At 44.2% G+C, this 23,525-nt stretch overlaps 1 protein-coding gene across 1 annotated transcript; it reads right to left on the bottom strand.

Moving 5' to 3' along the window:
* Positions 1 to 608: 608 nt before the first annotated feature.
* On the bottom strand, positions 609 to 17,737 carry LOC311058696 (uncharacterized protein; the record flags this gene model as incomplete). The annotated part of the gene is made up of 11 exons (XM_084076160.1): positions 609 to 1,750; positions 4,847 to 5,089; positions 6,017 to 6,160; positions 11,676 to 11,822; positions 12,535 to 12,651; positions 13,451 to 13,922; positions 14,647 to 14,766; positions 15,189 to 15,278; positions 15,649 to 15,771; positions 17,215 to 17,338; positions 17,715 to 17,737. The coding sequence occupies 11 exons, from the start codon at positions 17,735 to 17,737 to the stop codon at positions 1,083 to 1,085; spliced, it is 2,271 nt and encodes a 756-aa protein (XP_083932286.1). The 3' UTR covers positions 609 to 1,082.
* Between the last annotated feature and the right edge of the window lie 5,788 nt (positions 17,738 to 23,525).

Below are 23,525 nucleotides of genomic sequence, written 5' to 3'. Positions count from 1 at the left end.
AGTCCATCCTAGCCCTGAAACATGACTGTCATACCATGACAGTCATGGAACCGAAAGTTCCTGGTTTTTGATTTTTTTTTACATTTACAACTCTCACATGTACATAAACGTTCAGATTTCAAATATAAAGTGCTTACCCACGAGCCACGGATGTTACAAGTTTATCCGACCCGCGATAAGTACCCATATTTCCCGTATTGTTCAATAAAAAGCATAATTTAATCCGATCACCGGCCATTTTCTATTTTTCTTTTGGTAATGTATCAGAGTGCAATACACCTCCCAACCATTAGTGTCGCATAGTTGAAAACATCGGAGAAAATTCGAAGAAAATGGGCGGCGATCGGATTAAAATGCTTTTTATTGAGTTGTAAATGTAAAAAAAATCAAAAGCCAGGAACTTTCGGTTCCATGATGCTTGTGACAGACGAGCGTCATGTGAACCATGACTACAGTCCATCCCATCGCGCAGCGCACCTCCCCAAATGGAACCGTCGTCCTAAAACACCCTCGCCCCAGGTCTAATCCGGCAGCCACGGTCCACGAAAAGAAATGTGGCAGTGTGTTTTAGGACGAGCGTTCCGTTTTCCACCCGGTTGCTGTTTTTTTTTTTATTTTTTGCTGAGAGGGGGAAAAAAAGCATGTGAAATGGCAAGTGTGGCATGGGAAGAGGTTAAATTGCGTTACTCTCACTCTCAAAGGGTGAGACTTGGCAGCACTGAATAAGCTCTCCTCTCAGATTTACAAGGGCTGCACAAATTCTCAGTGTTTTGTCCATTTTAGGAACAATATTAATGGGCACAGTGTGTGAAAGAATTTTGTAAACCTTAAGACGCCTTGACCTGCTCAGTTGTCAACTGGGCTTGCTTGCGTGTAAATGCCGGTAAGACCAAGCGTACTTTATGCTCATCTAGCAAATCTTGAATTGTGAAGCCACGGTCTGCCATCACCTCATCTCCAGCACGCAAATGACTTAGAAAATGACTACATTTCCCACCATAAGCATTTGAAATGTACATAATGACTCCAGTTGGAGCAGTTACAACTAGATATTTCACAGTATTACAACACTTGAGATTCAGTTATTGAGTCCGAATTCTTTTGTGCTTTCTGCAAAACACTTTCATGTACACGGCACTGTTAATTACACAAGTAGTTATTGGAAAATTCTCCATGAAAATCAGTGGCATAGTAGCTTTTATGGTTTCACGAGGCAGCCATGGAATTAGATCCTTAGAGTGCCCAGCAATTACATCTATCCAGAAATTCAATGTTCTACTAACCTGACTACGTGTCCTTTTGAAGCGTTTTGCTAAATCAGCTAGTACAAAGTTATATCTAAGTTTCATTAATGTCATGAAAATTTGATCTACAACCAGCATTGTTGATGTGTGGGCAAAGCTTTCTAAGCATGACACAAGAGTGTTGAATTCAAGTAGAGTAATCCCTGTGCACAGAAGACAGTCTTTATCATCTTTTAGGAGATCATCTGCAACAGACCATGAGCTCTCAGGGGACGATGCAGTCAGCACGCTGGATGCCTTGATAGGTGGAGCTTTGGCATAGATATGGTCCTCCATTCCTGGGTCTGACCACTGTGTCTGGACATCATGTGAGCTCTTTGCCATGGGATTTGCATAGATGTGGTCCTTCAGTCCTGGGTCTGCAGACCACTGTGTCTGGACATCATGTGAGCTCTTTGCCACGGGATTTGGCTCCTCTGAAGCCTCCATTACTACTGGCTCGTAGTCTGTGGGTACAGACATATTTAGTGTACAATGAGATGTATTGCAGTAGTTATCAATTGAGACAGATGTAATTGTACATGTTTAACACACCACCATGCTTAATGCACTGCATTAAACATATGATTAAAACGCATTATAATAAACTGTTTATTGTTTTGTTTTTCTGTCTAAGGTTACATACCGTCAACTTCCTAAAATACGTTTTTTTTGTGGAAAATAATATTTTTGCCTAAAGAGTACTTGCTGCTAGAAATAGGCCATTATTTTAGCAAGGTGTGTGGAGAAGAGACTGGCGCGCCACTAAAAAAGACTAGCGCTGTGCGTGTGTGAGGGTAGGGGTGTGTGTGTGTGTGTGTGTGTGTGTGTCAGTGGCGTTAATGTGTCAGGCGGTCGCCTGCCCAACTAAGATCTCGCCTCCCCTAGAACACCCAAATAACCCGAAAGGTTTCATTGCGTGCTTAATGTCCTCAAAGTCACGCATCCAAAACTGAGCAGATTGGACCTTCCGTTCCAGAGATAATGGCCAAAACATCTTGAAAACGGCCACTTTTGCCGTTTTTTTTACCGCCGATTTCGTTGAAATGTCTTTTTGGGGGGCAAAAAAAAATCTCATCTGCCCTAAATGTAATTCCTGGGGACGCCACTGGTGTGTGTGTGTGTGTGTGTGTGTGTGTGTGTGTGTGAGATCAGAAATGCGTTGAAACTTTTTTGTTTGCGATAGGTTGAATTGCTTGTGGGCTTTTCTGGGCTGGGCTTTACTGAGATAAAAACTACTAACAAACGTCTTCGGAGTCAGAATCGTGGAGACACGAGTCCTGTGACCAGCTGTGTTCTGCTGGCAAATGTAAACACACTGAGCTGCTACTTCCTACTTCCTGTGCCTCCGCAGGATATGTCCCCCACCCGGCCTTTGCCTCAGTAAATTCCCGCGGAAACAGGTGGATAGGGGACCAGGATTACTGCATGTTTTTTGTGAGGGTACCTACCCTAGGGGGCACGGGGAGAACATGCAAACTCCACAAAGAAAGGCCCTTTCGCCAACCCCACCTATGACGCTGTGGGCGCCCCCAGCGAGCGTGAGTGCGTGGGTCAGAAAAACGTTGGCCATACGACACGTAGCAGACCACTACATCCTCTGCTCCAACTCAATTCCTCTGCCATGTTTTAATGGTGGTTGGCAGGCAATTCAACTGAACTCAAAAACCTATTTAGACAACAGCCAGGGGTAGCCACTGTACCTTTAGTGCAGGCTTTAGCGCAGCGTGTCGCCTGTTCGAGTCCCGTTCCAGACGACCGTTGCTGCGTGTCTCTCTCCCCGTATCTCTCTCCCTCTTTCCTGTCTATCTGCACTTAAAAAAAACTGCCAATAAAGGCAGAAAAGCCCAAAACTAAAATCTTTTAAAAAAAAGCCAACAGCCAGGGCTGTACTGGAGGTGGGGCTCTGCTCCACTGGTTCAGACTAGTTGTTTGAGCGTCACTACGCCTGTGAGAGTGCGTCTGCCTCGTGTATCGACCAATGACCTTGTATATCTGCTATTTTTGGGGGGAAATCGTGAAAATTGTGCAAATCTTTGAATATATATATATTTTTAGGCAAACATTGTAACTCAAATCTTTGCTTCTGGGGGGATTCTACAAATGTCTTCTAAATGCTAACAGTTTTTTGAAAAAACTTATGTTGCTATAATCAGTGGTTCTCAAACTTTTTCATTTGAAGGTATGTATATGATATGTCTTTGGCCGTGGACCCCCATCTAAAAATATTTTGTTCCAGGGACCCCCCAGAAGTTGTAACATGAGTTAAAAATGTTTGCTTGAAAAAAAATCTAAATTCAAAGATTTGCAAAAATGTTAAATAGCAGATCTACAAGCTCATAGCGCGGCACTCGGTGCTGTGCTATGAGCTTGTAGATCTGCTATCTTTGAATAGACCAAAGAAATCTTAAAATGACACAGATGCGTTCCCGGTCTTAATGGGTTAAAGGGCCAGACCACTTTGGTAGAGGTTTGGGTTGTGTAAGTTACCTTTGCCATGACGGAACTCCAAAGGTGGACAAGACATCTATACTAATTGCTCCATTGATTAGAAATTAATAATTCAAAATATGCTCCTCATTGACTTACATTGTACGGTGAAACAGATCTCAAAGTCACTCTTTTAGCACTGTAAGAAAGCCCGCCAGCGACGCCTAGTGGCCTGGCATGGTATTACCCATTGACAAGTGTATTTAGTCAGAGTAGTGTTTGACACACACAGGGTCAGTTAGACACGACGTTCTCTCTGTGTGTTTCTGTTCCCTTGTGCCTTAATTCTTGATTGTGCGTTAATGAAACTATGTAAGTACAGTATTTAGGTCCTAAGTGTTGTTTAGTACGTTATATTTTATCTGGGACTCTGTTTATCACTTTATGTGACTTGATATGCTTAATTGACAACACCTGTTTGTTTGGCTAGTGCTGATTTAGCTCCCCACTGCCTGCAGTTTGTTTGTAACCCTTTATGGTGTATTCTTGTTACTTGCATAATGACATTTATGTACTTTACGGTTTATTTACGGTACCTTACTACGTTTGGTGTTATATTTGCTACACTGAGTGAGTGTTTATTGTTTGCCTTGTTACACTGTGCAGATAGCCTGTCATGCCAGTGATTGCATCATGAATGCCTGAGCTCATGTTAATGCTACTATGTTTTTCTTTATTGCTGTTCACTTTCAGACCACACACATATGTTCACCCTTACCCATTCATACACTGTATGGACAATAAATCATTGGAAAGAAATCCCTTCTCCAGACTCCCCTGATTCTCTGACCGGAATCCAGTCCATATTCGCCGCCTCAACCAGTATTATTATTTTAAAGTAACCAGAGGTGTCCCCTTCGTTACAAGCACATAAACGAACACAAACCAAGCTGATTCAGACAATATAGAACATGATCACCAAACCCACTACCGTTTGTTTTTTCAATACGAATTTCAACTTCCTGCTGATTTTACTATTTGAAAATCCGGAGCCGGATCCGTCGATCCAGTCCGGGTTTTCTTCTTAATAAAAATCTACAGCAGCAGAAAATAAAAGAGAGCATGAAACTTACGGATGTCCAGGTGGTGGTCATCTTCTTCTTCTTCTTCAGAAGAAGAAGATGACGAAGTAGAAGCATCATAGTCAGAGTAAGCAGAAACAGTAGAAGAAGAAGAAGAAGAAGAAGCAGCAGAAGAAGAATCTTCAATTTCAGCTTCAACTTCAGGTTCATCTTCAGGTTCCTGTTTGACAGAAACGGTGCTGGTTGGTTCTGGAGAACTGATCTTCACCTGCAGGCTGGACTCCACACACTGGTCTGGAATGAAGGAACAGAATAAGGAATGATGGCTTATATAAATTATTTCAATATGGTGACATTTCAGTCGTGATATAATCAGTGGCGTTCCCAGAAATTACATTTAGGGCAGGCGAGATTTTTTTCTCTACCTACCCCCCACCACCCCTCCCAAGGGGGGGGGGATACTCGGGGAAAATGTCGGGGGGAAATCTCGGGGGAAACAAGTTAACAACAACACTACACTAACTACAAAACTGAAAAACGTTAATAAAAACAATATGCAAGTATAATAAATCAATCAATTACTCAGCGGTGGTCTCTTCATGTTGTAGACTAGTTTAATGGCTCAAGCTGCTCTCGTCTCAGCGCCCCTTTTATGCCAGGTGAGTACAGGTGATGGCCCAGACCCCCACACCTGGCACTCCTGGCACCCCATGAAGATAAAGGCATACATTTGCATCACTATAGGCGACGTCGTTCGACGGCCACTATTGTCTTTGGATTTTTTTCACTGCCTGTTTTTCAGTCTTTTACTTTATTTTCTAGGGGAGGCTAGATTTTAGTTCGGCAAGCGGCCGCCTGCCCTGCCTCTATGGTGGGTACGCCACTGGATATAATACTGAATTGTTCAAAACGATATCCAGCAGCCAGAATAGAGAAGGCGTATCTGTGCGCCTCCATCTGGCCAACACCAGCAGTGCAATTGCTTCCAAACTTTGCACACATATAATGCATGCCATGGGAAATCCAATAAGCTACAGTTCATGCTTACAACTTTCATATTTTCGGTACACTTTGTATTTGTATGAAACTATATTATCGCGCGATACTTTTGCCATTAATGCTCTTACGCTGTATGCGTCATACTTTTCCAGTTACACAGTCAACCAACTACCCCTCACATATTTAACTACTGTACCTACTGTAAATAAAACAGGTACATACCTATCCTGTACAACTTTACAACAGGTTGCAGCGTTGCATCAAACAGTCCATGTCCCTGGTCCATCTCTCGCTGTTCCTCTGACCATGGTAAAGATCTTTTGGAGGCCATCTCTCTTGATGGAGTAGATCTCCTCCTGTGGTGCTCTGTGGAAATCAACCACATAGAAACAACATGTTTAGTTATCATTCAGCAACCTGATGGGACATCTGCTTTACACACACACACACACACACAAGTCAGATCGGCAGTGCGCCACGAAACGGTCAAAACTCCCGAACCTCTAGTCCCTTTAATACAACAGATTTAACCTCTAGTCCCTTTAATACAACCGATTTAACCTCTAGTCCCTTTAATACAACAGATTTAACCTCTAGTCCCTTTAATACAACCGATTTAACCTCTAGTCCCTTTAATACAACAGATTTAACCTCTAGTCTCTTTAACACATCGGTTGCCAAACACGGTCTGAACCGTGTTTTCACAGAGTAGCGCTTTGGTGCCGAACATGGTCTGAACCGTGTTTTCAGTCTTTTTGTTTTTTTCCACACGGGAGGGGCTGGAGCAGCTCTGGAATCACCCTCAGTGATTCTGAGAAGGAAAGGACAGATGGATCATAGGGCTGTGAATCGTTTGCTATCTCACGATTCGATTCGTTTTTTTGCGATTCTCGATTCAAAACGATTCTCGATTTTTTGCGATTCTCGATTAAAAACGATTCTCGTTTTTTTGCGATTCTCGATTCAAAACGATTCTCGATTCAAAACATAGGATTTCAGGATCTACTCCAGTCTGCTGGCATGAAAGCAGAGTACATATAATTGTAAAGGTTTTATCAACATTACATTACATTACAGTCATTTAGCAGACGCTTTTATCCAAAGCGACTTACAATAAGTGTATTCAACATAGGTAGGGAACGAAAACTACTAATCACCAGAAGTTTTAAGTACATTTCCTGCCAAAACAAGCAACCAAGAGTATACCTAGCGCTAAGGTAAAAGTGCAATATATCAGCTACCTACTTTCTTAAACAGATGAGACAAAAATGGCAAAATCAAATGAGCACGAGCTAAAACAAATAAGTGTATCGACTAAACAAGATCCAATAAAACAATACAAAAATAAAACAAGAGTTCGTACAACTAGTTAACAACAAGTAGGCCAGGCAAAGAGGAAGGATAGTGTTTCCTGAAGAGGTGGGTTTTCAGCCTGCGGCGAAAGATGGGCAGTGACTCTGCTGTCCTGACTTCAGTGGGAAGTTCATTCCACCACTGTGGGGCCAGAACAGAAAAAAGTCGTGACCGTGTCGATCGACCAGAAGGACCGTTGAGTGGCGAGGGAGTCAGTCGCCCCGAGGTGGCAGACCGGAGTGGTCGGGCAGGGGTGTGGGCATTGACCAAAACTCGGAGGTAAGAAGGAGCTGTTCCTTTCACTGCTCTATAGGCTAGCACCAGGGTTTTAAACTGAATGCGAGCTGCTACGGGGAGCCAGTGCAGAGAACGGAGAAGGATAGTTGTGTGGGAGAACTTGGGGCGGTTGAACACCAGACGAGCCGCAGCTTTCTGAACAAGCTCCAGAGGTCTGATGGCTGATGCCGGAGCACCAGCAAGGAGGGAGTTGCAGTAGTCCAGGCGGGAGATGACAAGAGCCTGGATGAGCACCTGGGCTGTTTTCTCCGTGAGGAAGGGGCGAATCCTCCTGATGTTGTAGAGGAGGAATCTGCAGGACCGTGTCACTGATGCGATGTTAGCCGAGAATGACAGTTGATCGTCCAGGGTCACACCCAGATTCTTCGCAGTCCGAGTTGACGTCACCACAGCATTCTCAATGGTGATGGCCATGTCTCGGTGAGGACAGCCCTTCCCCGGGATGAACATCAGCTCGGTCTTGTCCAGGTTGAGCTTCAGGTGGTTCGTCGACATCCACTCCGAGATGTCAGCCAGACAAGCAGCAATGCGTGCCTCCACTTGTGTGTCAGAGGGGGGGAATGAGAGGATCAGCTGGGTGTCATCGGCATAGCAGTGGTAGGAAAAGCCATGGGAGTATAATGTAAACACACAAAGGTAAATCCAATACAACATGTCTAATTTATTTATGCTTGCACACATTTTAAGTAACTTGTACAAAAATGTACTTCTGAGTCTGACACTCAGTTACCAGAACAATAAATTAAAGTAATAAAACTGCTGTAACAAAAATAAAGTCGGTAGGCTAGGCTTAGGCTATCTGCCAGCTCAGAACTTACCACTTCTCAAAAAATAAATTATACAAACATACTGTTCTTCTTTGTGTAAAAACAACAAAACCAAAAATTGAATGAAATAGGCTTAGGCTAGCTGCCTTTATATTTCTGAGAACATGCCACTTCCAAAAATCACAAATACTGGTATAAAATAAACACTGTTATCTTCTCTTTTTTTCTTAACAAATCACAACAACAAAGATATATGAATATAAATGAATTAAAAAATAAAACTGCTGTTACAAAAATACAATTGGTAGGCTTAGGCTTGCAGCCAGAACTTGCCACTTCTACAATTGAATTATACAAAATTACTGTAAGTAACCCCTTTGTGTAAAAACAAAAAACAAATAGCTTTATAGGCTCCACAAAGAAATGGACTTAGGTTACCTTAGCTGCCTTAGTGCGTTTATATTTCTGAGAACATGCCACTTCCAAAAATAAAATTAAACAAATACAAATATACTGTAATTTCTCTTTTTTTCTTAACAGCAAATCACAAAAGTGCTTGACACAACTTTGTCAATGTGGGATAGGATTTTTTTCCATCATTCAGTAATCTGTAGGTTTTTCTGCAGGAAAATAAGCTGATCTACATGTTCTGAAGTAAGACAGCTCCGCTGCGCTGTCACTACATCTCCAGCAGTGGAGAATACTCTCTCTGCCGCAACACTTGTACCAGGGATACATAGATAGTGTTTAGCTAATCTGGCTAGTAGAGGGAAATCTCTCTCATTACACTTCCAACACTGAAGTGGGTCTTCTTCGAGAGGGAGTGCAGGTTCCTCAATATACTTTTTCATCTCTTCCTCAGCTCTGGTGCTGGCAGATTTTTTAGCAACTCTGACCTCAGTGAAAGTCTTGCCCAGCAGTTTCACCAGTGCAGCAGATGTTGTTCTTCTTTTAGGGGCAGGGCCTTCTTGTTGACCTGACTGACTCCAGATGACTGCTGCTGCTGGCTGCCTCTCCTGGCCTCACCTTGTCCTGCAGGAAACAAACAACATGTTTGGTTTTATTTTTGGTCCCTAAGATTCTGTTATTTGTCTGTTTTATTTCAAAGATAAAGTATTTCTTCTTCTTATTTTCTATTCTCTTAAGAAAAACACTTTTCCCATTTCTTTTCAATGAAAATTCAATTTGCTTGTTTTGTGTAAAGCACTTTGTTTGATGAAAAGTGCAATGTAAATCAAATGAAAAGGTAGGAAGTTATTAATAGGCATGACATCATACATTATACACAGTGTAGGTTAACATAGAAATATAATATACTGTAACTGTACACACACACACACACACACACACACACACACACACACACACACACACACACACACACACACACACACACACACACACACACACACACACACACACACACACACACACACACACACACACACACACACAACAACACACACACACACGTAATATGTTTTAAAAATGTGTTGTGTATTAATAATAAATAGTAGGTTAATTAAATTTTACCTCAAGTGCTGCAGCTTCTTTTATCACTTCGGCATGGATGTCCAGTTGGTCTTCTCCAGCAAGGAAAGGCAGTGCTTTAAACCTGGGATCGAGTGCAGAGGCCTTGTGGAGAAGGGTTTTGTATTTCTTAGCGCTGTATCTCTTAGACAGATCCTCATGGATCACTCGTTTAATGTCTCTGACAAATATTGAGTCATCAGGAGAGACCCCCTCTGTCTCCTCAAGCATATTGGCAAGCAATGGAGCGATGAGAGACAGTGTAGGTGATGAATCCTCTGACATGACTTTGGTGGCGTCTTTCATTGGCCTGAGTGACATGGTTAATTCTTCAGCACTCTTGATTTCTGCGTCACTTAGTGTGGAGGTGTCGGGTGTATTATTTTTTCGCACCCCAGGAGAGACGAGAGCTGCGCATATAGCAGGCTGCTGCTCCAGAAAGCGTTCGAGCATATCGTGTGCGCTATTCCATCTGGTCGCGACGTCAATGGTTAACTTGTGCTTGTCCAAATCCAGGGCCTTCTGACTCACTTTCAGGGCATCAGCCGCATTGGTGCTCCTATGGAAGTATCCAGTGATTCTTCTAATCCTCCCTAGCACCCGTGACGCAGTATTGAGCTTCAGAGCTCGCTGGGCTGCGAGATTGATTGTGTGTGCAAAACATGTTACGTGCGTTAGGTTCTCCTCAAGCTGCATAGCAGCAGTCATGTTAGATGCATTATCAGTTACAATTACAATCACCAAGTCCGCGAGCGATAGGTCCCATTCTTTTGCGACCGAGTGAAACGTTTGATTAATGTTGACAGCAGTATGACTTTCATGCATCACCCTCGTTTGTAAGACTTTAGACTCGAGCTGCCATTCATCTGTGATGTAGTGGGCGGTGAATGTACCGAAGGACTCTGTTGCCCTAGATGTCCAATGATCACACGTAAGAGCTACTCTGGTGGCTTTGGTCACTGCTTCCCCGACTTTAAGCTTCGTCTCTCTGTAAAGTTGAGGTACAGCAGTATCCGTAAAGTAAGTGAGACCTGGTATGACATACCTTGGCTCAATCGTCTTCATCATGAACCTAAAGCCTTCTCTCTCCATTACGCTGTATGGGCGGAGATCTTTTGCAATGAAACAAGCGATGGATCTACTTATCTTCTTTGACCGTTCAGAATTGTGTGGTAACTTTGAACAATCCTCGATTGTGCGTTGACCAGCTGCTGTTTTTGGTGCCGAATCCGATTCTTCCTCTGTCAACAACTCTTTGTGATGTCTTTCCAGATGAGCTTTTTGATTGGAAGTAATCCTGAAATACTTTACCCTACCGTTGCAAACTTTGCAAATCGCATGAGTCATGTCAAGCTCTTTCTTGCCCGGTTGACGGTAAAATCCAAAGTGTTTCCAAATGGCTGCTCTCAAAGCCCGCGGAGGTGGCTGTATTACTTGTTCCTCGTCCATTTTTAGCCGCGGCCAACAACAACATGTTGGATTTTTTTTTTTAAATCGATTCTTGGGAAATGAGAATCGATTCTGAATCGTCCAACATGAGAATCGCGATTCATATTCGAATCGATTTTTTCCGACACCCCTAATGGATCACTGTGTCAAAAAACATGGCTTCCGTTCTATCTCCTTCTCTAAAACCCCTATAACTCCGAAACTTTTTACGCTGGGGAAAACGACTCATTTTGTATGCACGATCGCTCCACCATTGTTACTCGCGTGAGAGATGTTATTGTTCCAGGCGTTAGCCAGCACCATCGGCTAAAATGGAGACATGCTTTTTTTTCACATGGAATGCACGTCGTGGAGTCTACAGTTTAAACAGCGCTGCGCCGCTCAACGGTGAGATTTCGACACCGAACGTAATCTGTTATAATAAAATGCTAGCACCCAATGTGTTAATACAAGAGATTTAGAAAGAAAGAAAGCATGCAACTTACCGATGTCCAGGTGTTCTTCTTTAACTTCAACTTTAACTTGTTTAACTTCTGCTATAACGTCATCTTCAGGTTCCTGTTTTATAGAAACGGTGCTGGTTGGTTCTGGAGGACTGATCTTCACCTGCAGGCTGGACTCCACACACTGGTCTGGAATGAAGGAACAGAATAAGGAATGAATAGACATGATTTCATTATTGTGATTGTAGAGAACATTCAGGGCATACTTGCCAGCATTAGCTATAGATGGATAAACACCGTAAGGTGGACCACGGCAGGAACCTATATAAGGGGATGAATGACCTACTCAGTCCCAACCTCGAGTGACCCATTCGACCCCAACCTTCCCATTTATGGAGATCCCCATAGATGGAGACAATCAACATCCCCAAGTCTGACATCATAGAATCTCTCCTAGACTTCTTATACATGGAGATAACTAACATACCTATAGCTCTAACATCAGAGAACCCCTCCTTGAGCTCCATATATGGAGCTAACCAAAACGCTCCATATATGAATATGACTGACATCACCGTAATGATACCAGGGCCAACGGTATAAAAGGGCAGGCAACAGAACTCCCTGGTTAATAGAGTTCCATCAGCGACCCCGAGCGACATGAACTCCCTCCAGAGAAATAAGCATAAATACAACTCATCAGAAGTTGCTTTCACAGCCTAAAGCATTACATATCGGTTGTACCTACTTCTTGGAAAATCTCATAGCGGCTTTCTGATCTGGTCAAACAACCAGCCGAGTATCTGTTTAATAGTGATATTTCAGTCATGATGATAATGCTGAATTGTTCATACGATATCTCTACAATACAACCGATTGAGAAAGAATGAAAGACACAAACCCATGTGTTCTACTTTCACTTCATAGTCATCTTCAGGTTCCTGTTTAATAGAAACGGTGCTGGTTGGTTCTGGAGAACTGATCTTCACCTGCAGGCAGGTGGACTCCACACACTGGTCTGGAATGAAGGAATAGAATAATGACTTTAATGTGGCATGAGTTGTAGATAAAGGTTGTAAAGAAGACAGGGCATCACAGAGCCGGATTAGCACCCCTGGGGGCCCCTGGGCACTGAAGCTCCAGAGGGCCCCCCGTGCACACACGCACGCACATATATATGGGCACGTGCCCAAAGTGCTCATATGGTAGATCTACCATATGGTAGATGGTACTGTAGATCTATATGGTATCTACCCTAGGGCAGATCTACCATAGGGTAGATCTGACCCTCAGTTCAACATGTAATCTTCCAAACATGAGGCGTACTTTGTTATTGACTTGTAGATCTCCAAGTTGATGGTATCCATGTGTTGTATTCGCTGCAAGCAACTCTTAGATCCTATTTATCCTATTTTTAATATCTGGAATCTAGAGTTGCAATACCAACCATTGACAGCCCATACATCCAAACAGAAAAGTCCTATCTGATTACATCAAACAACGTTAAACTGCCAAGTTTTTGTTTCATAAAAATCCACCATATAGACATGTTAAGAGCTGCTTTCTGTCAATACATTCAGTGCAGGTGATTATTTTTCTAAGTGTTGGAGATTGGAGGCGTTTGTTTACAATAACGCAACGCCTTGCTGCCTCCTGCATTATGTGACATTTATAAACAGGTGGTACGAGGGACCGTTGAGTGATTTACAACGAGCGTAAGTTCCTGTGACATACTAGCGTCATTAAGGGGTACATTTACCTTAGACCCCTTAACCTTAAAACATGAGACAAGCGTCCTACACAATGACCTCCAGTACCTGCTTGCATCTGGTGCAGCGTGACCGTGATGTAGGATCCACTCGGCAGCTCATCGTTCAGGTCGGACACCAGCCGGACGGGAGGCTCCGGGTCCGAGTCCCAGCGTCCTTGCTCCTTATCCTCCTCGTCCTTGTCCTCGTCCTCGTCCTCGTCCTCCTCCTCGTCCTCCTCTATGTCCATCTCGTCCTCCTCGTCTGTGTGGCGCCGCCACCACCTCCGTCTCCGTGCGAGCTGCTGTGATACCGTCTCCTCCTCCTCGTCGTCCTCCTCCTCTGTGTCCATCTCGTCCTCCTCGTCTGTGTGGCGCCGCCACCACCTCCGTCTCCGTGCGAGCTGCTGTGATACCGTCTCCTCCTCCTCGTCGTCCTCCTCCTCTGTGTCCATCTCGTCCTCCTCGTCTATGTGGCGCCGCCACCACCTCCGTTTCCGTGCGAGCTGCTGTGAATCCTTCACCGCCCAGGCACCAGCTTCCTGCTTTAAAATTGACTCGAATAAGGAATAGTTCAAGTGACAGTTCTTATGAATGACCTGTAGTTTCACTGTTTTACCCCTGCTGGTCTATGGGTTTTTGACAAACTAAACTAACTAATAAACATTGTCATAAATACTATATGCTTCCAGTCGCTAGTTTAAAGTCTTCTTTCAATCATCATGATATGCGTTTTGGTAAATTATGGTCCCATTTATTTTAAAATTGACGATATAGTCGGATATACTTTAGGAGGGGTGTGATGATTTGATTGACAAGCTACACAACCAATACTGGTCTGGTTGCATTTCTTAACAGTTAATGGTTGGCCATCCCTAATCCCCAGTAGCTGGCACTGGCGACACACACACACACACACACACACACACACACACACACACACACACACACACACACACACACACACACACACACTTCATCTTTAACTTCAACTTTAACCTCATCTTCAGGTTCCTGTTTAACAGTGCTGGTTGAAACGGTGCTGGTTGGTTCTGGAAAATTGATCTTCACCTGCAGTCTGGACTCCACACACTGGTCTGGAATGAAGGAACAGAATAAGGACTTTAATGTGTAAATGTTCAACTTCACTACAGCTTTATTAAACCAACAGTAAAAACAGTTCATACCTATCCTGTACAACTTCACTACAGCTTTATTAAACCAACAGTAAAAACAGTTCATACCTATCCTGTACAACTTCACTACAGGTTTCATCCTTGCATCAATCAGTCCCTGGTCCATCTCTCTCTGTTCCTCTGACAATGTTGAATAACGTTTGGAGGCCATGTGTTGATCCAGTAGATCTCTCCCTGTGTGTGTGGTGGTCTGTGGAAATCACCAGTAGAAAACTAAACATTGAATACGGAATACGATTTAATTTTTTTTGTGTTATGATTCAGTTATCTCACATACCATAAAGAAGATCACTGAAGAGCTTCAACACACACACACACACACACACACACACACACACACACACACACACACACACACACACACACACACACACCAGAGGGAGCTCCACTGATCATGTCCAACACCGATTTGATTGTATGACGTTCTACATAGTCGTGTATATTTGTATGTTTTCTTAAACGCCATCGTGATTTGAGTGCGTGGGGGTCTCATTTTAAATAAGCCATTGTGCTTTTATGAGCGATCCAGTTTAGAGGACCTTGTATATTGTCTTTTCTAAATAAAATATTCAATCCATCAATATTCAAAACATACATGAGGTGGTTACGTACCTCTGAGTCAGTGATTCCTTGAACACACTTAGGACACTCCCAGTCCCAACTGCTGGACAAGGGTGTATTCACCACCCCATCACCTTGAACCTGAAACACAGAGACACACAACATTTAGGCCTCAGTGAGGCCCATTCTACAAATGCCTTCTAAATCCTAACAGCTTTTTGAAAAACCCATGTTACATTGCATTACAGTCATTTAGCAGACGCTAAATCCCACGGATACGTCGACCGGGTATAGACCAACACAGGAACAACAAATTGCACGCCCACTTTTGAGACAGCGCCGCTACTCGAGGTATATAATAGCCTATTATTGGGCAATAACCCCCTTTTGAGGATCCTTGGAGACGCTGCTGTGCTGCTGTGCCAGAAGCGCTTCCCTTAAAACAATGTCCCAAAAAAAAAAAACACTGGGTCAAATTAGTCGACCAGTAAAGTCATGAAAATGTACCCACGGTGAGACAGCCAGGATGGACGATCTGGAAACAGCTGGAGCATTCCATCAGCGTCAAGGATGGGTACGACGCGTCGTCCGGGACATTACAGATCCCACACAGCGCGTACAGGGGCAGACAAGGCTGACAGGACAACAACACACCAGATGTTATGTTACACAGTGCTGACAGGGCCAGACGAGGCTGACAGGACAACACCACAGCAGATATTATGTTCAAATGTCCATCATAAACACTCACTGTTAAGGGTCATTTTACTGCTGTGTTTTTTTTGGTTGGAAAACATGGATTTACATGGATTGGATTTAATGGGGGATGGGGGGGGGTTGTAAATCCATGCAATGTTATAAGGAATGCCCCCCCCCCCCCCCCCCATGCCCCATAACTCTATATTGTGATAGTGCTCATTACTATAGAGCAGTGGTTTTCAACCTTTTTCGCGTCAAGGACCCCCAAATTGACAAATATTAGCCCAGGGACCCCCATTTGAAAAGATATGCCAGGGACTCAACCATTTTGATTTCTTGGGGGTCCCAATCTACACTGTATCACCATCATCAGTGTTCATTTAACTCAGAGAGTGTACAAATGGAACGAAATGGACCCGTTAGGGTCCATTTGGTTCCATTTGTACACTCTCAGAGTTACAGACATATAAGGGTCAATTTGGTTGCTAACTATTAATTTGGCTGGGGACCCCCTGGAACCCCCTCAAGGACCACTGGTGGTCCCCGGACCACTGGTTGAAAACCCCTGCTATAGAGTGTTTGTTCAGTAGTGTTAAATAGCTCTATATTGTGATAGTAATCATTACTATAGAGTGTTTGTTCAGTAACAATGTTAAATAGCTCTATATTGTGATAGTAATCATTACTATAGAGTGTTTGTTCAGTAACAGTGTTAAATAGCTCTATATTGTGATAGTAATCAATACTATAGAGTGTTTGTTCAGTAACAGTGTTAAATAGCTCTATATTGTGATAGTAATCATTACTATAGAGTGTTTGTTCAGTAACAGTGTTAAATAGCTCTATATTGTGATAGTAATCATTACTATAGAGTGTTTGTTCAGTAACAGTGTTAAATAGCTCTATATTGTGATAGTAATCATTACTATAGAGTGTTTGTTCAGTGACAGGAGTCTCCATGTCTCTCCAACTCTTTATTAAACAGAAAATGCATTTTCAGGTCAGGATACCAATTTCATCCAATCAGGACAGAGAACTCAGTCAGGACACATATTAAACATTGGAGTGATGACACAAAGAGATGAGTGGACAAAATTGGAACTGGAACGCTATGAAAATGAAGCTGATGCATGGGTACTTTCTCCAGATTGGCTGACATTTTGTCACCTACCTGAAAATGTATGTTCTGTTCATCAAAAATCTGGAGAGACATGGAGACCCCTGATACTGAACAAACACTCTATAGCAATGATTACTATCATTATAGTGCTTTAACCTTTTAACACAAAACCTTTTGTTTTGACCAAAATAAATATCACTTAAATATCACCGTACAGTCAAATTAGAGAAATACATAAACACGAGGCCAGACACTCACAGCGAGACATTGGCGCAGGATACAGGTCTGTTTGAGCTTCCCCGGTCCTCCGAACTTCTTCATGTCCCTGCATAAGTAACAGCGCCCGCAATCTGGCCTCATGCATGCCTCACATCGCTTACACCTTTAGAGACAAAAACACATCGCTTACAACTTCACAAACACATCGCTTACACCTTTAGAGACAGAAACACATCGCTTACACCTTTATAAACACATACACATCGCTTACACCTTTACAAAACACAAACACACCACTTACACCTTTACAAACACAAACACACCACTTACACCTTTACAGACAGAAACACATCGATTACACCTTTACAAACAGAAACGCATCGCTTACACCTTTACAAACACATCGCTTACACCATCAGTTTGTGAGCTGCAGTACTAGAGAGGATAGGACATTGGATCTATTCTATACAAATGTTAAGGATGCATATAACTGCTCAGCACTGCCAAAGCTGGGTGGATCGGACCACAACCTGGTTCACCTCACATCCCGGTACAAGCCCATGGTAAAACAACTGCCAGTGACCACTAGGACTGTGAGAAAGTGGACACCAGAGGCCAATGAGGTACTGAAGGGACGTTTTGAGGCTACAGACTGGGGAGTGTTCTTTGATTCATACAGTGAGGACATTGATGGACTAACAGACTGTATTACGGACTACATACAATCCTGTGTGGATGATGTTGTACCCGCCAAAACTGTACGTTGTTTTTCAAATAACAAACCCTGGGTTACTGGAGACTTGAAGGGCCTTCTCAACCAAAAGAAGAGAGCCTTTAAGGCCGGTGACAGGGCGGAATTGAAGCGGGTGCAAGCGGAGTTGAAAAAGAGGATCAGTGAGGCAAAAGACACCTACAAGAGGAAGGTAGAGGAGAGACTGGCACAAAATAATGTGCGGGAGGTATGGCAAGGTCTTAAGAACATGTCCGGCCAAAAGCAATCCACCGGCCGATCAGTGGAGGGCAACCTGGATAAAGCCAATGAGTTTTTCAATAGGTTTGATATAAATGGGCCCCAGGCTAACCCTCCCCTTAGCCCTCCAGCACAACCCATGCTGCCACTTCCCCACTCTCCCCCCTCGGCCTCCCCCCCTTGTCTCCTCCCCCATCACCACCTCACCATGCAGGACTGACGGTGACCTCTGAGCAGGTGAAGAAGGAACTGGAGAGGTTACACCAGGGCAAGTCTGCAGGGCCAGACGGCATCAGTCCTAGGGTGCTGAGGACGTGTGCAGAACAGCTGGCACCGGTGTTCGAGCATCTCTTCAACCTCTCGCTGAGACTGAGGAAGATGCCGGAGCGGTGGAAAACATCCTGCATAGTTCCAGTACCTAAAAGAGTGCGGCCTAGTACTCTGAATGACTACAGGCCAGTGGTACTGACCTCTCACGTCATGAAGACCTTCGAGAGACTAGTTCTGCAGCACCTACGGCCTCTGGTGAGTGACTCCCTGGACCCTCTACAGTTTGCTTACCGTGCCATGGTTGGAGTGGAGGATGCCATCATCTGCATGCTGCAGAAGGCGTACTCTCACTTGGAGAAGAAGAGGAGCACGGTGAGGATCATGTTCTTCGACTTCTCCAGTGCGTTTAACACCATCCAGCCACCCCTGCTCGCTGAGAAGCTAACATCCATGCAGGTGGACCACAACATGGTGGCCTGGATTACTAACTATCTCACCCTGAGGCCACAATATGTCCGGCTACAAGGCTGCCAGTCCGGTGTGGAAATGGGTAGCACCGGAGTTTGTCAGGGAACAGTGCTGTCACCCTTTCTGTTTACCATCTGACTTCAGCTTCAGATCTGGAACATGCCATCTCCAGAAGTTCTCAGATGATTCTTCTATTGTAGGTTGTATCAACGAGGACAATGACGAGGAGTACAGAGGTGTGGTGGAGAACTTCACCAAATGGGCTGTACATAACGACCTACAGCTAAACACAAAGAAGACAAAAGAGCTGGTGGTTGACGCCAGACGGAGAAAGAGGAGGACCCCAGTACCCATCACCATCCAGGGGGAAGAGGTGGAGATCGTGGACTCCTACAAATTCCTGGGCGTCCACCTGAACAAGGATCTGGACTGGAGGAATAATACAGAGGCTGTCTACAAAAAGGGACAGAGCAGACTGTACCTCCTGAGGAGGCTCAAGTCATTCAATGTGTGTAGTAGGCTATTGTCTATGTTTTATCAATCCGTTTCTTGCCAGCATTTTATTCTATGCAGTAGTATACTGGGGTGGGGGCATCAAGGCGGGGGAGCAAAATAGGCTCAACAAAATCATAAAGAAGGCCAGCTCTGTGGTTGGCCTCCGCATGGAAGGGCTGCAGTCGGTCGCAGAGAAGAGGATTAGGGAAAAACTAAATTCCATCCTGGCTAACCCCTCCCATCCACTCTATGGCGAGCTGCAGGATAGGGTGAGCACCTTCAGCCAGAGGCTCACTCTCCCCCCGAACATGCACACCGAGCGATACAGACTCATTCATGCCAACTGCCATCAGACTCCACAATGCTTAAGAACTCAACCCAAAATGCATGTTGTCGACTAGGGTCTATGTTGTGTCCATTTGTTTTGTTTTGTTGTGTTTTTGTTTGTCTGTTGTTTTACTTATTTATTGTTACACTGTGCTGCTGTGACACCACAATTTCCCCTTGGGGATTAATAAAGTATTTCTCATCTCATCTCACCTTTAGAGACAAAAACACATTGTGTGTGTGTGTGTGTGTGTGTGTGTGTGTGTGTGTGTGTGTGTGTGTGTGTGTGTGTGTGTGTGTGTGTGTGTGTGTGTGTGTGTGTGTGTGTGTGTGTGTGAGAGAGAGATGTTACCGGACTCGTTTCCTGTGAATCCTCCTCCGCACAGACATGGAGGAGGCTGGTTTCTTTGGTCGTGGGATGACTGGGGAGGTGGCCAGTTTAGGCCGAGGAGGAGACTGGCACCACGATGGCTGGAGGAGGAGAGTTAGTGTTAGTATTAAACATCAACAGTCAAGGTCACAGTTCAATGTACATTTTACTCAATGGAAACAAGCCATAGGTTTTCTTGGGTTTTAAATCCTATTATCTGACATAAAAATGTGTTGTGAAACAAACAGAGTAGACCAGCATAAGCTGGACCAGCAACTTCTTGCTGGTCTTAGCTGGTGACCACCTTCTGTATCAATCTATCTGTATCAATCTAGAATCTAGCTAGCATATTATTTGCCAATTGTCATATTAAGTAAATTAGTTATTGAATGCATGTTACCATAATAATGGCACACAGTCTAACAGTCTAATGTTGGCACTATGAATGGCGAATGGCGGCGCCCGGCTGCGGCCACACTGGCTGTGGCTCGCAATAGCATAGATGCAAATAATCCACTGGGACCAGAGAGTCCGGTTGTTTGTGTTATGCACAACAACGCTAAAGTAGTATACGATTGGCAGTTCGCATTAGAATTGCGTGCGCCCAGTTGTTTTGGGACGGTAAATGCGGCAACTAAAGGACGCTCTGCAGAGTCTCGGGTTGCTACAGTATGTCGGCGAGACCCAGAGGCCCGTGAGGCAGCGGAGTCTCTTACCAGCACTGGCGGCCCTAGGAGGAGACGGAGACGGTGCGACAGGAGGCGGAAGTGGGGGAGCCGCGGCGTGCTAACAGCTAAGCTGAGGGCTAACCCACATAGAACACCGCTTCCATCCATGTTTCTCTCAAATGTTCGCTCTTTGGAGAAACAAATGGACTTTATGAAGCTGGATTTAACAACATATCGGGAGATGAAGGACTGTTGCGCTATGATTCTAACAGAGACATGGCATCTCGTTAAGCCAGGCTGTTGTTCCCTCATGTTTCAAAGCTGCTATAATAATTCCAGTGCCAAAAAAAAACACAATAACATCTCTCAATGATTACCACCCAGTGGCACTCACCCCTATGAGAGGCTGGTAAAGGCACACATTGTTTCCGAACTACCCCCCACATTTGACCCGTTCCACTTTGCCTACCATGCTAATCGCTCCACAGAGGATGCCATTGCCTCTGTCCTACACCGGAGCCTAGCACCTAGCATCTGGAGGGAAGAACACCAGTGTGCGTATGCTTTCAGCTCAGCATTCAACACTATCATCCCTCAGCAACTGGTTGACAAACTGGATCCCCTCCTGGGCCTTGGCACCCCCCTATGTAACTGGCTGCTGGACTTCCGAACAAACAGACCTCGATCTGTGAGGGTCAGAAATAACAACTCCAACGTCATCTCCCTGAGCACTGGCTCTCCCCAGGGCTGTGTTTTGAGTCCACTGCTGTTCACCCTGATGACCCATGAGTCACTGATGTGCCAGGTTCAGTACCAACCACATGGTAAAATAAGCAGACGACACGACAGTCGTGGGCCTCATCAGGGACGACAACAAGAACGACTACAGGGAGGAAGTGAGACAGTTGGTGGGCTGGTGCAACGCACACAATCTGGTCCTGAATGTCAGCAAGACGAAGGAGATCATCGTTGACTTCAGAGGGAACCAGCACAGCCACACACCACTACTCATAAGAGACACTGCAGTGGAGGTAGTGAGTAGCACCAAGTTCCTGGGGGTAGAGATTACGGAAAGTCTGACATGGTCCTCAAATATGGCCTCTCTTATAAAGAGAGCACAGAAACGTCTGTTCTTTCTACGCAGGATGAGAAGAGCCCAACTCCCCCTCCCATCCTCACTACTTTCTACAGGCGCACTAAAGAGAGCATCTTGACCAACTGCATCTCTGTCTGGTCTGGAAGCTGCAGTGAATCAGACTGGAAAACTGTGCAGAGAGTGGTGAGGACAGCGGAGAAGATCACTGGGACTTCACTGCCCTCCATTAAGGTGATTGCTGACAACCAATGTCAGACTAGGGCCAAAAACATCTTGACTGACCCTACCCATCATGGACTGTTCACCCTGCTGCCCTCTGGAAAAGGGTACCGCAGCATGGGGAGCAGAACGGCCAGATTCTGCAAGAGGTTTTTTTGAGAGACTTGCCATCAGACGTGTGAACTCTACCCTGAAAAAGGTGAAATAGTCTAGTACAAATGCAATATCCCCTAACCTTCTTCCTTATATGCTGCTGAAGACTCCTGTGTGCAATATGTTCTGTCTCATCATGAACTGACAGTTTTTTATTAGTGGTGTCTCTTTTTAGTATTTTAGTTTTTAGTATTGTAGTTTTAGCAAGAATGTGGATTTCAATAGCCTAGTCTGACTGAGGTGAAGGCTTTCATGTGTGGCTATGGTCTGTGTTGAGGTGATAATTAATGGCCGCAGCGCTGGCGAAGGAATTCACACACAACAACCTGTCATTCACTTCCTTTAACGGCAGGTCACTGAAGTGAGAACTTCATTAGTATTCAAATTGCGCGTCATAGCACAGCAAAACATCTTGAATCTTCAATACTGTTTGTGTCGTCAATGCCAAGTTAATACTATTCTGTAATAGACACAGGAATGCTCGCTGTTAACACTGCCATAATATCTAATAAGCCTAGTCAGCATTTCTTTATAACAATCCTTGCACTCTTCCATGGTAATAATCTAGCCGTAGAATATGACTCTCGTAGATGTATTTTATGATTCTGACATTTTCAATCTATAAGAGTCGTAGGGAACATCCCCCATGGACAACTGGACTTTCAGCTCCTAGCCCGTACGGTCTCCAAACATGTATAATTTGCAAAAAAATGGTGCTTACTCTCTTGCCCCAAATTAACTCACTCTACGGGGTTCTAGTGCAATAAAATAATCCATATTTTTCAATAAAGAAGTGTTTTAATGCCGTCTATCCTTCCCCCCCCCTGTTTACTTCCTGTTTATTTATTTTTTTGTAATTCCGCTTCGTCACTACTGCCTATTGTGAATTTCTGACAGAATCGTCCACAGACGGCATTAAAACACTTCTTTATTGAATAATATGGATTATTACATTGCACTAGAACCCCATAGAGTGAGTTAACATTTGGGGCAAGAGGGTAAGCACCATTTGTTTTGCATCTGTACATGTTTGGAGACCGTACGGGCTAGGAGCTGAAAGTCCAGTTGTCCATGGGGGATGTTCCCTACGACTCTCGTAGATTGAAAATGTCAGAATCATAAAATACATCTACGAGAGTTGTATTCTACAGCTAGTAATAATCCATGCTTTGCATTGAAAATGCATCTAAGGCTAAAAGCAGCTCCGAAGTGGTTGAGTTACAGGAGGATTAACATTAGAAACAGTAGAAAATCAGTACAAAGCATATTATAATTGTACCCAGTGTTACTGCGAATCTGGGCTTGGTTGGGCCT

The sequence above is a fragment of the Gymnoscopelus microlampas genome (genome assembly GCF_963454915.1).
Source record: "Gymnoscopelus microlampas genome assembly, chromosome: 13".
Lineage (NCBI taxonomy): Eukaryota > Metazoa > Chordata > Actinopteri > Myctophiformes > Myctophidae > Gymnoscopelus > Gymnoscopelus microlampas.
The sequence above is the reverse complement of the archived record's forward strand: the minus strand, read 5'-3'. Positions and strand labels throughout refer to the sequence as shown.